Source organism: Schistosoma haematobium, chromosome 3 (assembly GCF_000699445.3).
Source record: "Schistosoma haematobium chromosome 3, whole genome shotgun sequence".
Lineage (NCBI taxonomy): Eukaryota > Metazoa > Platyhelminthes > Trematoda > Strigeidida > Schistosomatidae > Schistosoma > Schistosoma haematobium.
This window is the reverse complement of record NC_067198.1, coordinates 4,132,406-4,150,420: the sequence shown is the minus strand read 5'-3', so window position 1 is coordinate 4,150,420 and position 18,015 is coordinate 4,132,406. Positions and strand designations below refer to the sequence as shown.

The following is an 18,015-nucleotide window of genomic DNA, read 5'->3' as shown; positions in this document are numbered from 1 at the left end:
GGCTTCCAAACATCCATTGATTGGTGTAGCAGTCACAGGATTTCGAATCGATTTTTATGAGAGATTCTTACAGACGAAAGAAACTACCAAACTTGACAATTTATTGCTATCAAAACGATATTAACTAGTATGTTTCCCTCATTAATACTCACTTCAGGAATATTAAATAGCACTGGATGACTTTGAATTCCTCAATCAAAATTTAGCTATGCTAACAAAATAAAAACAAAGTTCAAACATTAACACCGTTTTATGATCCTATCTCATAAAACAAACTTGACACCTGAGGCTAATTCCATTTTGTAAGTCATCGAGAACTATCTAATACATGATTTTCCTACCCACATAGTTACATCAGCAATAGTAAAAATGTACAGTTCAATCAACAACAACAAAACATTTTCAATCCTAAGCTAAGTGTATTATATATATGTTATTGTGGTGTGTGCTACTTATATCGTCATAAGTAGTATATAACGCGAGTCAGAAATAGAATATCTGGCAGCAGAAGATTGAAAAGATCAAGAAGAGAAGAACGGCAACCGAAAGCAATTATTATGAAAATCCAGAAACAATCAAAATCTGAAACAATTAATAAACATTTTGTAAATTAAGTGTTAGAATATGGTTTATCTATTTTACCAAATATCCACAACAACACCCGACCGTTGTTGCTACATTGACGTGGTGGTCGGGCTTGCCTATCGTGATGAAGCAACCAAGCTATACTGGATGGAACAACCGTTCCTCAAGGTCCTACCATGTCAGACAGGTCGGTTGAAGAGCGGTAAGACTAAAAGCAACAAACCCAAGGTCCGAAGGCGAAGTCGTACTGCTGACTGTAGAGGGGTGTGACAGCAGTAAGGTGTTTCCCTCAGACAACCAGCATGAGAGCGATGCTGCCTTCCCACAAGGAGGGGTGGGGTTAGAAAAGGTCGACCCTAAAAATGCATACCTCGCCTTATCCCACAAATATCCGTCTCCGGCGGTAAGGTCTCAACAAGTACGGAGCTAACACAAAAATTACCCATAAAAAGGTCGTGTGTGACCGACCTCAGGCAGTTGTCCCTTGGGCACTGCGGTCACACTCCCAGGTCACTAAGATCACCTCTAATCCAATTTCCTTTTCAGGTACCTCCAGAACAACCCTTCCACGGTGTGGGCAACCGGGAAGTGATAACCGCCCTCATACCTCTAACAGCACTCAAGACCACAGACTGATCCACAACAACACATCAATGGTGGAAATAAGCATGATCATAATGAATTCTAAACAACCTAGAATGAGATTGAAAAGAAATTGGGTTGCAGCGATTTAACACTTTCATTAATTTTGAACTAATTTCTATTAGGATTTTTGAGTTAATTTCATAAACAATAAAAACAAATCAACTATTACAACTTACCAGAACGATTTAAATCAATTAAACTACAATCACGTTGTATATTATGTAAACTTTTACCAGTATCTTGTTCAATTTGTATACATTTAATACGAGCATGTGAACGATAATAATATTGATTATTATTACTATGTATTACTTCTGTATATAATGGATCAAGTTGTTCAATGATTGAATGATCTCGTAACCAAATATAATCTAAATAACCATTTATAGATATTGGTTTATAATATTGGGTAATTTGATAACCAGCTGGTAAATCTGTATAAAAGTAATGCTTACGATCAAAATTTGTAATTGAATTAATTTTACAATTTAATCCAATTGAAGCAATGATAGCTAGTTCAAGACAATGACGATTTAAAATCTGTTAAATAACAATGTAATACAATAAAAGTAAAAGAAACTATTAGTATCAGAAGGGGTTTTGTGGAGATTGTAGTAATTTCAACAGTTGAGATGATGAGTCAATTGAAGTTAGACAACCATGGAAAACCTGGAAGCATTGGACTGCCGTTTCGTCCTATTGTGGGACTCCTCAGCAGTGCGCATCCACGATCCCGCCTCGCGAGACTCGAACCCAGGACCTATCGGTCTCGCGCCAGGCGTTTAGCCAACTAGACCACTGAGTCGGCCTGCATCCAACGGTATTAATGTCTAAATTCAACTAATCCACGAAATTGAGCGACACATCCACCATTGTCTCCAGTGAGTTACTATCTCACAACTGAATTCCACAGGTCACTGCTTCTCACTAGAACTCCAGGATATACCTCTTGAAGCCAGTCACTAGTGAGCATAGACCACCATGAAAAACCTTGAAGCACTGGACGGCAATTTCGTTACAGTGCGAGACTCCTCAGCAGTGCGCATCCACGAGATCCTGCCTCGCGAGATAAAAAATGACATAACTATTTGATTAATACCAAATTTCTACAGTGATGTTATAAATAAGGATAATAATATCTCAATCATCAGTTAGCTAACTTGTTGACAATGTTAGATCCCCAGAATTCACTTGATAAATACCTTATTTTTGTAATTTTATTTTGAAATCTTGAATTTCTTGTTTTCGCGCTAAAAGTGCTCATTTTCACCTTTATGTCGTATAGCCCACTTGGGAGAAACTCAAACGCTATTGGTTCGTTATATCTTTTAGTATGCTATTTTGTAACCCTTTCTAAAGACAAGTTTATGCTGTATATATACGTTTGACTTGTGCCCGTTATTATTGCTCATGCTTCTGGCTCCTTACAGAATATATTTGCCTGTTTCGAACTTGGAATTTAATCTCTAGTTAACGGGGCTAGGACGTATCAGAATAGCGGGCTTAGTGGTCTTCGGTCACAGAGTCTTTGTTCCGTTCTCAAACTAGGTGAACTTGTAATCGCTTCAAATATAGTGAATATATTATAAAAATATTCTTAAACGATATAGTTTTCGATGACACATGGAATCAAACATAGAATATACAGATCTTAAAGTGAGTATGATATCTTGAAATTATTTCATTAGTATTTTAAAGTCAATCTTTCCAATTACAATCGAATTTTAATCCTCATATAATATTATCATCAGTGGGTGAGTAATTATTCTCCTAATGACTTGATTGATTTCACACATGAAAAATCCAACCGCCTTTTCCAATGACTACTTAATAAAAGTCACATCGTGATTAAAACTTTACCTCTGAAATGAGAATCTCATGTGGTATATAGCATTCACTAAACACTAAATAACTATAAAAATATATATAAGTAAATATTTTATCTAAAATAAATCGCAGTTCAACATTTCCTTCATGAACCAACATTTATCATATAAACATAGAACTCCTGAATGCTCCAGTAAAGCCAAGGGTGACGAGAGTCCGCTCTCCCTCTCCAAATGCTCTCACATGGCCACGTGTATATAGCCACTGATAGGGAAGTCCTACTCACTGCCTTCTCGTGGAGGGGGTTTTGTTTAAGAAATTGAGAGGATGAAAAGTGAATGTCCAGCGCTTGAACCGAGTTAGTGGATATGAAAGATCCACGTAGAGGAGTTGCGAAACCCAGATTCCAAACCAACAGTACACAAGGGCCCTAGAATCCTATGACATAACAAATGGCATATGAACCTATTGTTGGTCATTAACTACCATGAAACCGCATCTCCCAACGTTGTTCCACTGCCACAAGAATTATACTTCTTGGTCGAAAGGCTCATATACTGATTCCCCAAGATAACCACCTGTTTCGGTTTGGACAATAGGACAGTATCTAAGTTCATGCACCAATTGAACAATAATCACTTTGTATGGCGCATATATATTTTGGTGCATCTTTGCACCAATGTTCATGTTTTTAAATAAAAAAATAAAGAAATCTTAATAGTTGAGATCATGAGTCAATTGAAGCTAGACCACCATGGAAAACCTGGAAGCATTGGACAGTCGTTTCGTCCTATTTCGGGGCTCCTCAGCAGCGCGCATCCACGACCTCGCCCCCCCCCAAGATTCGAACCAAGGACTTATCAGTCTAACGCGACACATCCACCGGTAGATCCTGGGTTCGAATCTGGAGAGGCGGGATCGTGGATGTGCACTGGTGAGGAGTCCCATACTAGGTCGAAACGGAAGTCTGATGCTTCCAGGTTTTCCATGATGGTCTAGCTTCAATTGACTCATGATTTCAACTATTAAAATTATTATAATATCCAGAATTAAATCCTTCTGAAATCAACAAATATAAACGTGGGAAGTTACTAGTAATAAAATCCTTTCACAATTTCATATCTTTAAATAAAAATTGGTATAAAAACAATAAGAAGTAAATGTTAGATATCAACAATTTATACCTCACATGTTTCATGTGATATTTTAAAGCCGGAACTATTAAATACACTTAAAATATACTACAAGATATATATATATATATATATATATATATATATATATATATATACTTCAATACTTAATAAGTTCAACAGTTTCACTTACCGGCATACTACCAGGGATTGCAACATCATGTAAACCTAATTGTGTATTAGGAGGAGCTCCAAAACTATATGGTACATATGTAAATAATTTATTATGTACAGATAATTGAGCATGAATTTCTAATCCAATTAAAGGTATATAATTTGTTATTCTTGTTGTTTGATTTGAATAGAATATACGATGATATTGTGGTATAATTTGATTTATACAAAATAGATATTTATATCGTGAAACAATCTTCATATTTTGTATTATTGACAATACTAGACAATGAAAAAACAAAATTATAGATGATAAAGAAATGAATCTACCTTATTATCAGTGATAATGCTGATAATTACTGGTAATCAGCATTATTACTGATAACTGCCCCCAGATGCCCTGGTATGGCCGAGAGTGGGGAGAGTCAGCTCTCCCTCTCCAAATGCTCTCATATGACTATTTGCATACAACCACTACCAGGGAAGTCCTAATCACTGCTTTCTCATACCAAGGGTGTTGTTTACGAAATTGAGAGAACGAAAAGCGAATGTCCAACGCTTTAATCGGGTTGGTGGATACGGAGGATCCACCTAGAGGAGTTGGAAAACCCTGATTCCAAACCAGTGGTGCACAAGGGCTTCAGGATTTTGAGGGAACAAATGGCGTATGGACCACTCATTGGTCACCGGCTACCATGGAACTGTATTGCCTAATGTTGCTCCACTGCCTTGTGGATTAGACATTTAGGTCAAAGGCTTGAGGTCTGACCCCGTAAGAAAACCACCTGCTTCGGTCTGGGCACCCAGTAAACATCCCAGACCCCACACAAATCGAATGATTTATGTGGCGCATATGTATTTGTTGCCTTCTTGTACCAATGTTTACGTGTTTAAATAAATAAATAAATAATCATTTGTTTTACTCTGTTTAATCCGATTCGAAACAAAATGAACCTAATTAATATGAGTACGCTCATATAGATCAGATTAAACTCCTGGTGGATGAATTCAAACTTAAAGTTTTGTTATCAGATAAGCTTGTTGTTTGGTTGATAAAGTTCAAGGTAAATTAATTGTAGACTTCTTGATAAACTCTTACTGTTACACAGAGGTTCTTTGCTTAACCTTCAATTTGAGCTTTGCATGGATCAATAATTCCTATCATTAAGTTATTTAACAGATTATTAGCACTAGTGTTGCCTTATTTACTTTCAGTCTACTGCGATTCATTAGAATATATAATATACAGAAACATAGAGATCACTCCATGACATAAAAAACAAGCCTATCTCTTTATTGCGAGAAGAATAAATTTTTCTTTCTTCACAAATCATTAAAAGCATCAGATACGCATATTAACTGCTTCATAATACCGATTTCTAGCACAAGATTGTATCTTGAAATAATGAAGATTTGCTTCTCGGGTAGATACTTTTAGAAGTGTTGTGTCGTGTTAGCTAGATGACTTGATTGTGAAAGTTCCAGTGTTACTCTACACGATGTCGCCAAATCATACTTTATATAGAACTAACATTTTCAGTCATTCCACAAGCATTAGATAAGTTTGTTCTAATGGCCATCTTTGTCACCATTTTTACTTTCATTTTCGCCGTTTTTCCCGTTGATATCAAGTCACGTGATTGACTGACCTCTCCTGTGTGGATTGAGACATTGGCTCTATGTTAATGTGTTTACTGATTGTCTATTTATCTGGATCCCACGTTTCTAGAAATCACCCTACCTTCTTAAAAGTTTCCTGATCCAGAATGTTGATTTTTCCCAACTAAATTCATGCCCACAGTTTTTTACATCCAGTTACATTAGTGACGACATACAATGTCATCCCAGCTTTAATCCATCTTAATTTATGAACAAATGAAGAAATCTTTCACTTTGTCCACTGTAACACATTTCGCATTTGGTGTAACTTATTTTGTAGATGAAGACATATTTTGTTTCTTATTGGTTATATGTCTTCAGCCTAAATAAAATGGAATGAAGTGATTGCGTTGGTTTTATAAGTGACATTGATTTCGATGGGTTTCAAGGTTATTTTTCACATATACTACGGAATAAAACCTAAGAAAAAAAACAATCTTACAGAGGATAATTAGAACGAACTGATTTGACTGGAAGGCTCATATATGCATGAAGTATGGGCTAATGTTGTTCAAAACAATGAAAGCTCCATAATTAGACGATCTAGCTAACAGAACAGACAGTGTTGAAATGTCATTATCCTATGAAACTACTGTCTCCTATGAACTGGGTGTAAGTTTATCGCTCATTTTCCTTGGTGCGATATTGATAGATGAGTTAAAACATTACGTGAGATTATGCAGAATTTATCCCTGTTGGATAGTTCTATTTATTGTTTATCTTGCAATAAGATATTACAAATTATCATTCGTTTTTACCTCTAATCTCGTGCACTATTGTTAAATCCATTGCCCATTCTCAATTGATATGTTTCACTTGATTATGAATAGTATGCTACTTCACCAAGTTAAAACCACTTAAATACATCAGTATTCTATAAGTTTTTCATAAAATATTTAAACCTAGCGATAGTGGCAGAGACTGCGGCAAAGGAGAGTGTGACGGCGGGTAGGACCGCAGGAGTGAAAATTTAAAGAGGATGAGTGTGGTATATGCTATTTATGTTGGCAGATATAAATAGTAAAAAAAAAGTTGGAAGGGAAATGCCTGTGAGCAGAAGACTGAGGAAATTGAAATAAAAAGAAAGAGAACCGAAAGCGACCAAAGTAACAACAGAAATGAAGGTATGACGAAGTTTGTAAGAGATAACTGGTGGAGGATGTACAAGCGATGTATTTAATGTATGGTTTTCATATTTCACCAAGGCACTTTGTGATTTTGCACTAAACAATAAACTAGTTTTCTCCACCTGAGTTCCTCATTCACTACATTTGATGTCATTGCCAAAGGAAGAGTGTGGAGGATGCAGTTCGACTGAATTGAATGATATTATTATTATTATTATTATTATTATTATTATTATTATTATTATTATTATTATTATTATTATTTAGACACATAAACACTGATACAAGGAGGCACCAAACAGATATGCTCCACATAAATCATTCGACTCATGTGAGGGATGGGATAGTACCTGGGTGCCCAAACCGAAACAGGTGGTTTTCTTAGGGGGCCACACCCCAATAAATATCAAGATAATTTTACATCGGTTTTCAGGAGAACTAGACACCATCCAGACTTTCTCGTGACAACCCAAACAGTACAGCACAGTCCTGTTTAACAGGAGAGTTGGACACCTTCCAAGATTAAAATTTGTAGCCCAAAAAGTACGGCTCAACCCCGTTTCCATGAGAACCAAACACCATCCAGGCTAAAACTTTATAATCCGAGCGATATAGCTCAATTCCGTTTCATAGGTGAGCGGGATAGTTCTATTTCTTCAGTAAAAAATAAGATGTTCTTCTAGATTTTTTACACAACTTAAAAATACAATGAGAAAAAGGTTGAAGAATTTTGTCTTACCCCCCTCAGTGTCAAAATGAATAAATTATTTAATACGATTATTTAGACAATGTAGTGGGATAAATTAAAACTTGAAATATAGAAATTTCAACCTTATTGGCTGATGGTTTAAAATTTTAATCTCTAATTAAGTCACTTCATTATTATTCAGTTGTTAACATAAGGCAAAATGTAATTAACATTCACTTGTTTTTTTTACTTGTATCTTCCCATTGTTATTTAAGACTGTAATTGATCACCCCCAAATGTCCTGGTACCGCCGAGAGTAGGGAGAATCAGCTCTCCCTCTCCAAATGCTCTCAGATGGCTACGCGTATATAGCCTCTACCAGGGAAGTCCTACTCACTGCCTTCCTGCACTACGGGTATTGTTTACGAAATTGAGAGGACGAAAAGCGAATGTCTGGCACTTTAACCGGGTTGGTGGACACGGAGAGTCCACCTAGGAGTGTTGGAAAACCCTCATTCCATACCAATCGTGGACATGAGCCCCAGGATCCTGAGGGAACAAATGGCACATATCAAATGAGTTTTGTGTGGCGCATATCTATTTAGTGCCTCCTTGTACCAATATCTATGTGTTAAAATAAATAAATAAACTGTAATTGATCAGTCTCACCCAGCTGACAAGTCCCAAACAGGACGAAACGCGCGTCCTGGATTCCATTACTGGCCACTATCCGTCTTTGTTTAATTAACATTAGTTTAATATTTGTTACTTAAAGATAAAAAAAGATATATGGATTTTTTAAACTATAAAAGGTATAAGTAAATCAACAAAACAAACATTATAAATAAAACAACTTGATTTTCTGAAATAATTTTTTTATTATGATAGAAGAGAATGTTACCATATTTGTACAATAATACAGGTAGGAAACAAAAAAAAAACTTGTTATTTATGAATGAAGTTAGGCATGGTTTTTTTTTCATATGATTAAAGGAAAGTTAGGCCTAAATTGTAAAAGATAATAATAATGTATATTAAACATAAACATTATGAACTTATATTTGAGCCTCGATTACAGCCCCATCTACAGCACCGGCAATAGGTACAATCAGGTTATCTTTACTCATAAGATTGTATTTTAACACAAATGTTGTAAACCTTCGACATAATGCAGTTGATTCCTGATTAAATAATAAAAGAGAACCAGAAAACTCTCAAATTAAAATGTATGAAACATTTTATAATGTAATTCACCATTAATCACAAACAATCACTAAACAACAAAGGGCCTCCAAATGCCCTTACATGGCCACATGGATACAACCACTACCAGGGAAGTCCTAATCACTGCTTTCTCATACCAAGGGTGTTGTTTACGAAATTGAGAGAACGAAAAGCGAATGTCCAACGCTTTAATCGGGTTGGTGGATACGGAGGATCCACCTAGAGGAGTTGGAAAACCCTGATTCCAAACCAGTGGTGCACAAGGGCTTCAGGATTTCGAGGGAACAAATGGCGTATGAACCTATTGTTGGTCACCGGCTATATGGGACTGCATCTCCTGACGTCGCCCCACTGCCTTGTAGATCAGACTTTTAGGCCAAAGGTTCGTGGTGTGAACCCTCAGGAAAACCACTTGTTTTGGTTTTGGCACTCGGGCAGAATCTCAGCCCTCACACAAATCGAATGGTTTATGTGGCGCATATGTATTTAGCGCCTCCTTGTATTAATATTTATGTATTTAAATAAATAAAACACGACAAAGGATATTAAAGTTGTTAAAGTACTAACCTATCAGTCTAATTTTTATGGGTGCACATCGTACAATTGAATCAAACAATACGTTTGGAACTAGTTGTTTACTAGGAGTGCTCGTCACGAGATGTCACAGTTCTGCACGTCGTTCATTATGGATGTTGCTGCATTATCTTGTGTTAAACAAGGGTGGACAAAACTTCAGTTTTCAAATGACTTTACAAATGTTAAACAATCACAAAAATGCTATTGCTTGGGATCGGTGGTTCTTGACATGATTCAACAAGGTGAATCCATAAGCAAAAGGAAAATTGATGCTTCGTTATATACAAACAAACTACACAAATAATTCAGAAATATGACTACTGACCACTGAAAATAGAGGGTACGAATCCCAACTTGATGAGAAAGGATTAACTAGGCGTTTATCATCTCATTAGGCCTTTCATAACAGAGTTGTCAAGTCAGTGGCTTAAAATAAATAGGCTGGTGCAAGTGAACAGGTCATACGGAAATGTTAATTACTTATTAAGAACAATGTTACCCATACAATCTGTTAAAATTAAAATTCTAGCCCTATAATAACCAAGCTGCTAATCAACATTCCAAGTAAATTTCTAGCACTAGAAGAGATCTAACTAGATGTGAGATAATTAAAAATCGGAAATATGAGTTATTACTCAGTAGTGTTTTGTGATCTCAGTGTAAAACGATTAATTATAAAAAACACACAAATCAGTGTGCAATAAATTAACGAGATAAGGTTTACTTACTTCAAAAGAATCAAATATCTCTCGATGATGATAATAAGCATGAGAGAATATTCTATAAACACGACGGCAAACAGAATCAAGACGATTGACTGACGTAACTTTGATGCTTACTCTATAACGGTTAAAAAAAGATAAGCACTATAAGTTAATTACCGACTAGGGAAGTATTTACTGCTATTCAACAGGCAAGCAGCTCCATCAAGCGTATGTCGTGTATAATCAACAGCTGGACACTATCAAAAACAAATAAAAAACAACCAATAGTTTAAATATTATTTTAAAAATGTCATCTGATAAACACAAGTTGTCAAATAGATAATAAACACTTATCCGTTCGCAACAATCATTTAAATGAACTGAATCATGCTGTATGATATAAGTTGTAAACAGTGCGCTATAAACCTAGGGTAAAATGTACTACAAAATTTGATTAGCAAATATAATTTTAAAAAAACTTATTGGTATCGGAATTGAAGTTCACATGGAAAAATTAATACCTCTTTAGGAGTTTTATGTGCTGCACACAAAAATATCCATTGTTCAGTAGCAGTCATTTGAGGACATGTTTTTGGGGTACATTGCTCTTGCAAACAAACAGCTAATCCATTTAATTCCATACAGAATTGTCTCAAATGTTCGTACTTCCAGACTACTTCATCTTGACCCTCTGGAGCAGTTAAAATCTCATCCACATTGTTAAAATCACGTCTTATTGTTTGCTGTATGTACTATAAATGTAAGATTTTACTAGAAAATGAGGAAATACCTGCTGAACAGCTAATGTACTTTCCATATCTTCGAACGGTTCATCGGGCCAATTACACCACTCCTTAAAGGTTACGGTGAAGAAATTATTAGGATGGGTCGTACCTCAGCTTTAGTACCAGGTCTGTTTCGTCGAAAATAGACTTTACTTGTTGCCATTGTCTACAGAAAACAAGATAATTTCGATACCTGAATCTATTTAGAAAATGAAAAGTATTTCGCACAAAAATTATAAATGATTTGTACATATCTAGCTTACGTAGGAGGTTAGCATACTTGAGAACTAGATTAACTTTTGGTATTATTGAGTTATTTAAGGTAGAGATGGTTTAGCTTTATTTTAGTAATTTGGTATTATTCTGATTGTTTCGATTTTTAGGACAGCAAATCGAACTATGATTACTAGACGAGTGACAACCACGAGCACAATCAGGATTACTGATAGGATAACAAAATCACGCCACAAAATGATTCCACGAAATGAATAAGACATACTTCAGGTGAGTGCTTTTGGCAACTTTCAATCCGATAAGCTGGACAGCCTAGAAGCAGACTAAGTCCTCGTTTCGGATATCATCAGTGCCTACTTTAAATAAAAATGAGCATTTCCATTATTTCACAAGTATTGTGTCTGTCTGTTCTGGTTATCATCACGGTCTTCATCTTTATGCGTCCATTTCCTGTTAGCTCCTTTTTTCAGTCCACTAATGACCGAGTGAATGGTTGGCTCTTTCCAAACAGATTAATAGGTCGAATTCATAGAAATGTCTGTTGATTGCAGAACGACCTGAGTGTCAAGGTTATACAAATTCTCTGATATTTTTCGGATTTCTCAGATCTAGATTTCTGACATATTTCCTATCAAATTTATGTCCGGAGTTGTTTGCACGCAATAATATAAGTAGTATATCATGCCCTTCCACTGTTTGCATACATTTGTACTTAGACATAGGTGTCCACTACATTTTATGCTGAACGGTCCTGACTTTAACTATGGGGCGTCATAACCCTTATATATTATTTATTTATTTATTTGAACACATAAGTATTGGTACAAGAGAGCGCCAATATATATGCGCCACACAAAACAATGAGAATCCGAAGAGAAAGAAAAAAAGGTAAGGAGCGTGAAAAAAAGAGAACAATAACGAAGAGGTTGGTGTAAGGTAGTGTAGTAATAATAATAGTAATAATAAGGGAAAGGAAAGGTACAATCAGAAGAAAACTTTCAGTTAAGGGAGACACAACCGCTTTTTATGAAGAAAGTAAAAGAAGGTCACAGCAGGATCGCCACTGGCTTCTATTCTGGGCCATATCTGATAACGTCTCTAGCCACTGTGTTGCACCATCTCTAGGACCCCAACCAGGGAGTCGTGAAGGACCGACACAAGCCAGTCCTTTGCAGCATTCTTTCATATAACGACACCATGTCATACACTGACCACCTCCGCTTTTTCCAACCAGTCCCAGAGTCGGCAAATAATGCACGACGTGGAATTCTCTGGGACGACATTCGTAGAACATGTCCAAGCCACCGAAGTTGGTGTTTCAAGATGGTGACACCAATTGCATTATCGTCTCTGTGACCGAACACACGATGCCGAACCTCTGCATTACTGACATGGTGTTGCCACTGAATTTCAGCAATCCTTCGGAGACAACGATAATCGAACACAGAGAGTCGTCTAACGTCCTCAACTCGGAGAGACCAGGTTTCACAAGCATAGAGCAAAACTACTCTCACCGACGCGTTGTAGATCCGACCTTTTACAGTCAGACTGACATCACGAAGGCGCCAAAGGTGGCGCAGATTGGCATAAGCCGCTCTGCCTTTCACTATACGTGCATTGATCTCAACACTCACGCCACCACCAACACTTATGCAGCTACCTAGATACACGAACTTCTCGACTACTTCTATCTGCTCACCATCTAGGGTGAGTACAGGATTAGAATCCTGCCAGTCTTGTAGAAGTACTTTGCACTTCGAAGGTGCAAAGCACATACCATACCTACGGACACTGATTGCCAACTGATTAAGTGCGGATTGCATGGCTCGTGCATTATCGTACAGTAAGACAATGTCATCCGCATACTCAAGGTCGAGAAGTCTTTCTCCAGGCAACAGATCCACACCACTATTACTTACATTCATCAGAGCTGTTTCCAGAATGTCATCGATGGCAAAGTTGAAGAGGAATGGTGAGATTGGGCAACCCTGCCTAACCCCACTGCTCGAATCGAACAATGGAGAGAGGTGGTTGTATGCCCTCACTCTGCCTGAGGTGTTTGTATATAGGGCTTTTAGGATGTTAATAAACTTCTCAGACACACTCTTCTTCAATAGACAATCCCAGAGAACAGTCCTATCTAACGAATCGAAGGCAGCTCTGATGTCAAGAAACACTACGATTGTTGGCCTTTGATAAGTATGGCGGTGTTCTAACACTTGGAGGAGGGTGAAGATATGATCAATACATCCTCGACCAGAACGAAACCCAGTCTGCTCCTCGCGAGTCAATCTTTCTCACGTTTTGAACAACCTACGAAGTATGACGGAAGCCAATAGCTTGGACGCAATCGGAAGTAGACTTATCCCCGATAGTTGTTGCAGGAACGACGTGAACCCTTTTTAAAGATAGGGACAACTATCGACTCATTCCATGACGTTGGTACAGTCTCTAGGTCCCAGACCTTTGTAAACAACGTCGTCAATTCCTTAATCAGAAAGTCACCACCATCCTAAAAAAGAGCCGGAGGTAAGTCATCTGGGCCCGATGATTTGTGATGCTTCAAGAGTTGGAGTTCCTTGCGGACTTCCTCCTCATTTGGTGGATCAGTCGTCACCGGCCATGGAGGGCAGGACAGTCTGACTGATGTTGCCGGAGCAGCAGGCCAGTTGAACTGCCCTTCAAAAATTCTGCCCATCGTCCAAGACGTCGATGGATGTTAGTGATTGGCATCCCATCATCCTCGCAGATTGTTTCGCTCACACCAGACTTCTTGCTGCCAGTGGCTCAGATGAGTTGGAAGAGCTTCCGGTAGTTACCAGATGCAGCTGCTGCTTCCAACTCATTAGCACGCTTCGACCACCAGGCTTCTCGGTCCTTACGCAAGCTTTGCCCAATTCCCTTACGTAACATCCTTCGTTTGTGGTCAAACTCACGGTCACCCGGAGTAGACCGATGGGCTTCAATGAGTTGTAAGGAGCCTGAAGAAACCCAGTGCTTATAAGCGGGACGTTTCGCAAACCCACAACTGACTGTACCCGCCATTTTCATGGCGTCATGCGATTGCAACCAATGCTCATCTATACTTTTCGGTGGAATGGTAGCTAGCCTAGAAACTAGCTCGGTTCGATACTTACTAGCAAAAGAAGTTGCAACCAGCTTGCTAACATCAATCCGTTGGTGGCGGTCACTTCGTTGTCCACTGAAAAGTAAGGTAAGATTGGCGCAGATCAAAGCATGGTCAGAGTCCAGATAGGTACTCCAAAAGGAGCGGCAGTCTTGTACGCAACCACGCCAGTGGTAGCTGATCGCGATGTGATCAATCTGAGTCCAGGCTTGTGACGCAGATGGAGGACGCCTGGTGGAACGTCGGCGATGACTGTACCGAAAGTTAGTGCTAGCCAGAAACAGATTGTGGTCTGTGCACAGTTGCAGTAGACGGTCCCCGTTATCTGACCTGCGACCAACGAGTCCCCATCGGCCACCTAAACGACTCTCTTCTGTGCCTAGACGCCTGACCTGAGCATTCAAGTCTCCGGCTAGTACTACAATATCTGTCGAACGCACTTTCTGGAGAACAACAGATAACTGGTGGTAAAACTCACCCTTGATTGCATCCGGGCTGCAATCTGTCGGGGCATAGGCGGAGATGACGAAAAGACATCGTTTCTCATGCCGATTTCTTCTCACTTTGATGGAACTTTCTAATCTAACAGCACATAACCGACTGTTAATGGGGATCCAATCGATTAGTGCTGCCTCAGCTCTAGCGCTTAGTGCGCCACCAACGTTAGCGAGACCAGACGAAGATGCTAGAGGGTCCCCGGATAAGCGCACGTAAAACAAGCTTTTCGAAGCGACAGATGGAGAGCGAATTTGTAGTACTTCACCAGAGTCTTGAATACGGGTCTCGGATAGACAGCAGACATCGATATTAAGACTTTCTAAAGACATAGCCAGCCCTATCTGTTGTCCAACCTGCATAAGTGTGTGGACATTGAAGGCAGCCAGTTTGAATGGTGCACGTGGTTTCAGAAAAACTGCTACAGTACTCATATTCAGTGGTAACATACAATTTTCAACCGGACAGTGACTCGAGAACGTTTAGATACAGTGGAATTTCCACCAAAGACAAGCCGCTGTATAAGTATAAAGGAGGATGAATAATGTGGTAAATAATAATAATAATAATAATAATAATAATAATAATATAATAATAGTGATAATCATTTGAATCACTTGATTGTTATTCGAAGCGAGAAAAGTAGTTTCCATAGATATAGAGAGTTCATCATCCGCGTGTGGACTGCGATACTGCCCGGGTGCCCAGATCGAAGCAGGTGGTTATCTTAGGGGGCCACACCCCGAGCCTTCGACCTAAAGGTCTAACCCACAAGGCAGTGGAGCATCATAAGGAGATGCAGTCCCATGGTGGCCGGTGACCAACGATTGGTCATGTCGGTAGGTGTAGACTACCTGGTGGGGGACCGCGAGATGATAGCAACCGATGGTTAGAGACCCTGAATGACATGGCTCAAAATCGTTTGCAATGGCGCAGGTGCATACACTCTTTGTGTTCTCCCAAATTTTGATCTCCTTATTCCTCCTTGTCTCTTTTTTTTCTCTTCCCAAATTTATTTCACTGTATTATACTCTTTGAATAACATCTCTAAACACTAATTTTCCCGATTACTGCTTATACTCTTATTACCTCTACCACTACGGGATTTGAATCGACAACTGCATCTCTGTGCTAATGTGGTATGGCAACTCGAACTGATGTACGTACGTACGAAGTTCTACGTTGTTACTGACTGACTGAACGATTGGTTCATACGCCATTTGTTCCCGCAGGATACTGGAGCCCATGTGCACCATTGGTTTGAGATCCAGTTAAAGCGCCAGACATTCGCTTTTCATCCTCTCAATTTTGTAAACAACACCCTCGCCACGAGAAGGCAATGAGTAGGACTTCCCTGGCAGAGGCTGTATACGCGTGGCCGTGTGAGAGTATTTCGAGAGGGAGAGCGGACTCTCCCCACTCTCGACCGTACCAGGGCATTTGGGGGAAACACTTCAACTCTGAGAACAGAGTTCAAATGGTTTATAGTTTTTCTGTTTAGCGTATTTATAAGCGGTTCATTATACAACATATGGGTCCCCAATCCCATGCTCAATCCTCCTTTACCAGTACCTGGGACCGGCAGTGATCCTAGAGCGGGTAATTATTTCAACCCATGACAAACTTGTTTGAGTAGACCAAAACAAATAGAGCCTAAAAACGACGACTCGTTGTTTTTGAAACTTTTTTAGAGGAGCTAATAAATATAAACACGACCTATTACAAGCTTATGTCATGCTGGCAATATAGTTCGTTGTGTGACTATGATCTCTTTCGAGTGTATTTGTTGACAGAACGGTGAACCATGAGGAAACTCTGGGGTAAACTACCACGTCTTAAATTAGCTTTAGGTTGTCTATTAGATAGCGTATTCAAATAATTTCCAACTTAAGATATCTTGAATAAGGAAAATGTGATAAAAAAAGAGAACTAAGATCATTGTGTCGTTATACGTGTGTAGGTATGTACTTCATACTTACAGAAAATGAGAGCTTAAACTACGTTGCAAAATGAGAACGGATTATTAACATGATCTGAAGACCATACTCTTAACTGTTTTTTCCGTAAAGTATTACAATGGAACCTATATAATACACGTACAGAATGATGACAATCTTATGTTCCCAAAAATCTCCTAAACTCGCTCATACTAAAGTATTCATGGAAGATTGTGGAATTCAACAGTGAAAGGACTTTTATAATGAATGAGCAAAGAAAATGACCTGCTCGCCCTAATAAGAGCCGCCAGAAAAGCATCTCGTTTCCTAATTGAAATTGAATACAAAACTCAAGGTTTATCAGACCTCTTGTAATCTTTTGATTTCGAAAACATGTCTGATTGTACTGAAGAAATGGAAAATTTAAAACTCTAAATTGCTGAACATGGACAACCAACCCTTAAGCCTGACCGCGCTTCCCCCCCATGACCTTGGGTGAACTGTTCGACAAAGGGCATTGTGCATATGAATTGCTTGAATGCGTGTACGCCAATACTGGTCTCTGGTGTTTGTGTCTTAATTTAGTCTGTTGATGTCTGATAAGCACTAGAGTCACTTCTTGAAACATAAGATATATACTCTATTTGTCTTTTTGTTCACCTTAGAAACTGAAATTGCCAACATTTCAATGTCCAAAAAACCTGTGACAGTATCTAGTATATCCAACATCCAATATATTAACGATGATTGGATTTTTCGCTGCTTCTGTACTGTTCCAGGTATTCGTTTATGTCTAGTAGTCTATCAAATCGACTTCAATACTTCTGGTAAGTTTAGTAGTTAGTTGTGGGTTTGTCTATCGTGTTGTAGCGGTAAATAAATCCTCGAAATAAGTAGCTCCGTAAGTTTTCGACATTGGATGCTGACCACATGTTTTAGTGGACTCAACTAGCTGAGGGAGCTCGGTCATGCATCAACACCAGATCACTTGTGGGAACGTCGTGCTCAACACCTACCGCAATCGCTAGCCAGATTAGATCAGAGAATTCCGATATATTGATTATCGCCAAATACACTCTTTCGATCTTCTCGACT

General features: G+C 38.5%; 1 protein-coding gene across 2 annotated transcripts in view; it reads right to left on the bottom strand.

Annotated features, from left to right (window-relative positions):
• MOB4 (MOB member 4, phocein) overlaps positions 1-17,578 on the bottom strand; it is a 35,438-nt gene extending 17,860 nt beyond the window's left edge. The window contains exons 1-9 of one of the 2 annotated variants that reach the window (XM_051212812.1): positions 17,379-17,578; positions 11,237-11,293; positions 11,133-11,195; positions 10,864-11,094; positions 10,520-10,599; positions 10,367-10,478; positions 8,508-9,019; positions 4,384-4,646; positions 1,407-1,770 (exon numbers count right to left, since the gene is read on the bottom strand). In XM_051212812.1, coding sequence (XP_051068731.1) covers positions 1,407-1,770; positions 4,384-4,646; positions 8,508-8,589 — 709 coding nt within the window. In that variant the 5' untranslated portion in view covers positions 8,590-9,019; positions 10,367-10,478; positions 10,520-10,599; ... (2 more) ...; positions 11,237-11,293; positions 17,379-17,578. Of the gene's footprint in view, positions 1-1,406; positions 1,771-4,383; positions 4,647-8,507; positions 9,020-10,366; positions 10,479-10,519; positions 10,600-10,863; positions 11,095-11,132; positions 11,196-11,236; positions 11,327-17,378 lie in introns of those variants that run through there. The other variant, XM_051212813.1, reaches the window with a different exon arrangement.
• Between the last annotated feature and the right edge of the window lie 437 nt (positions 17,579-18,015).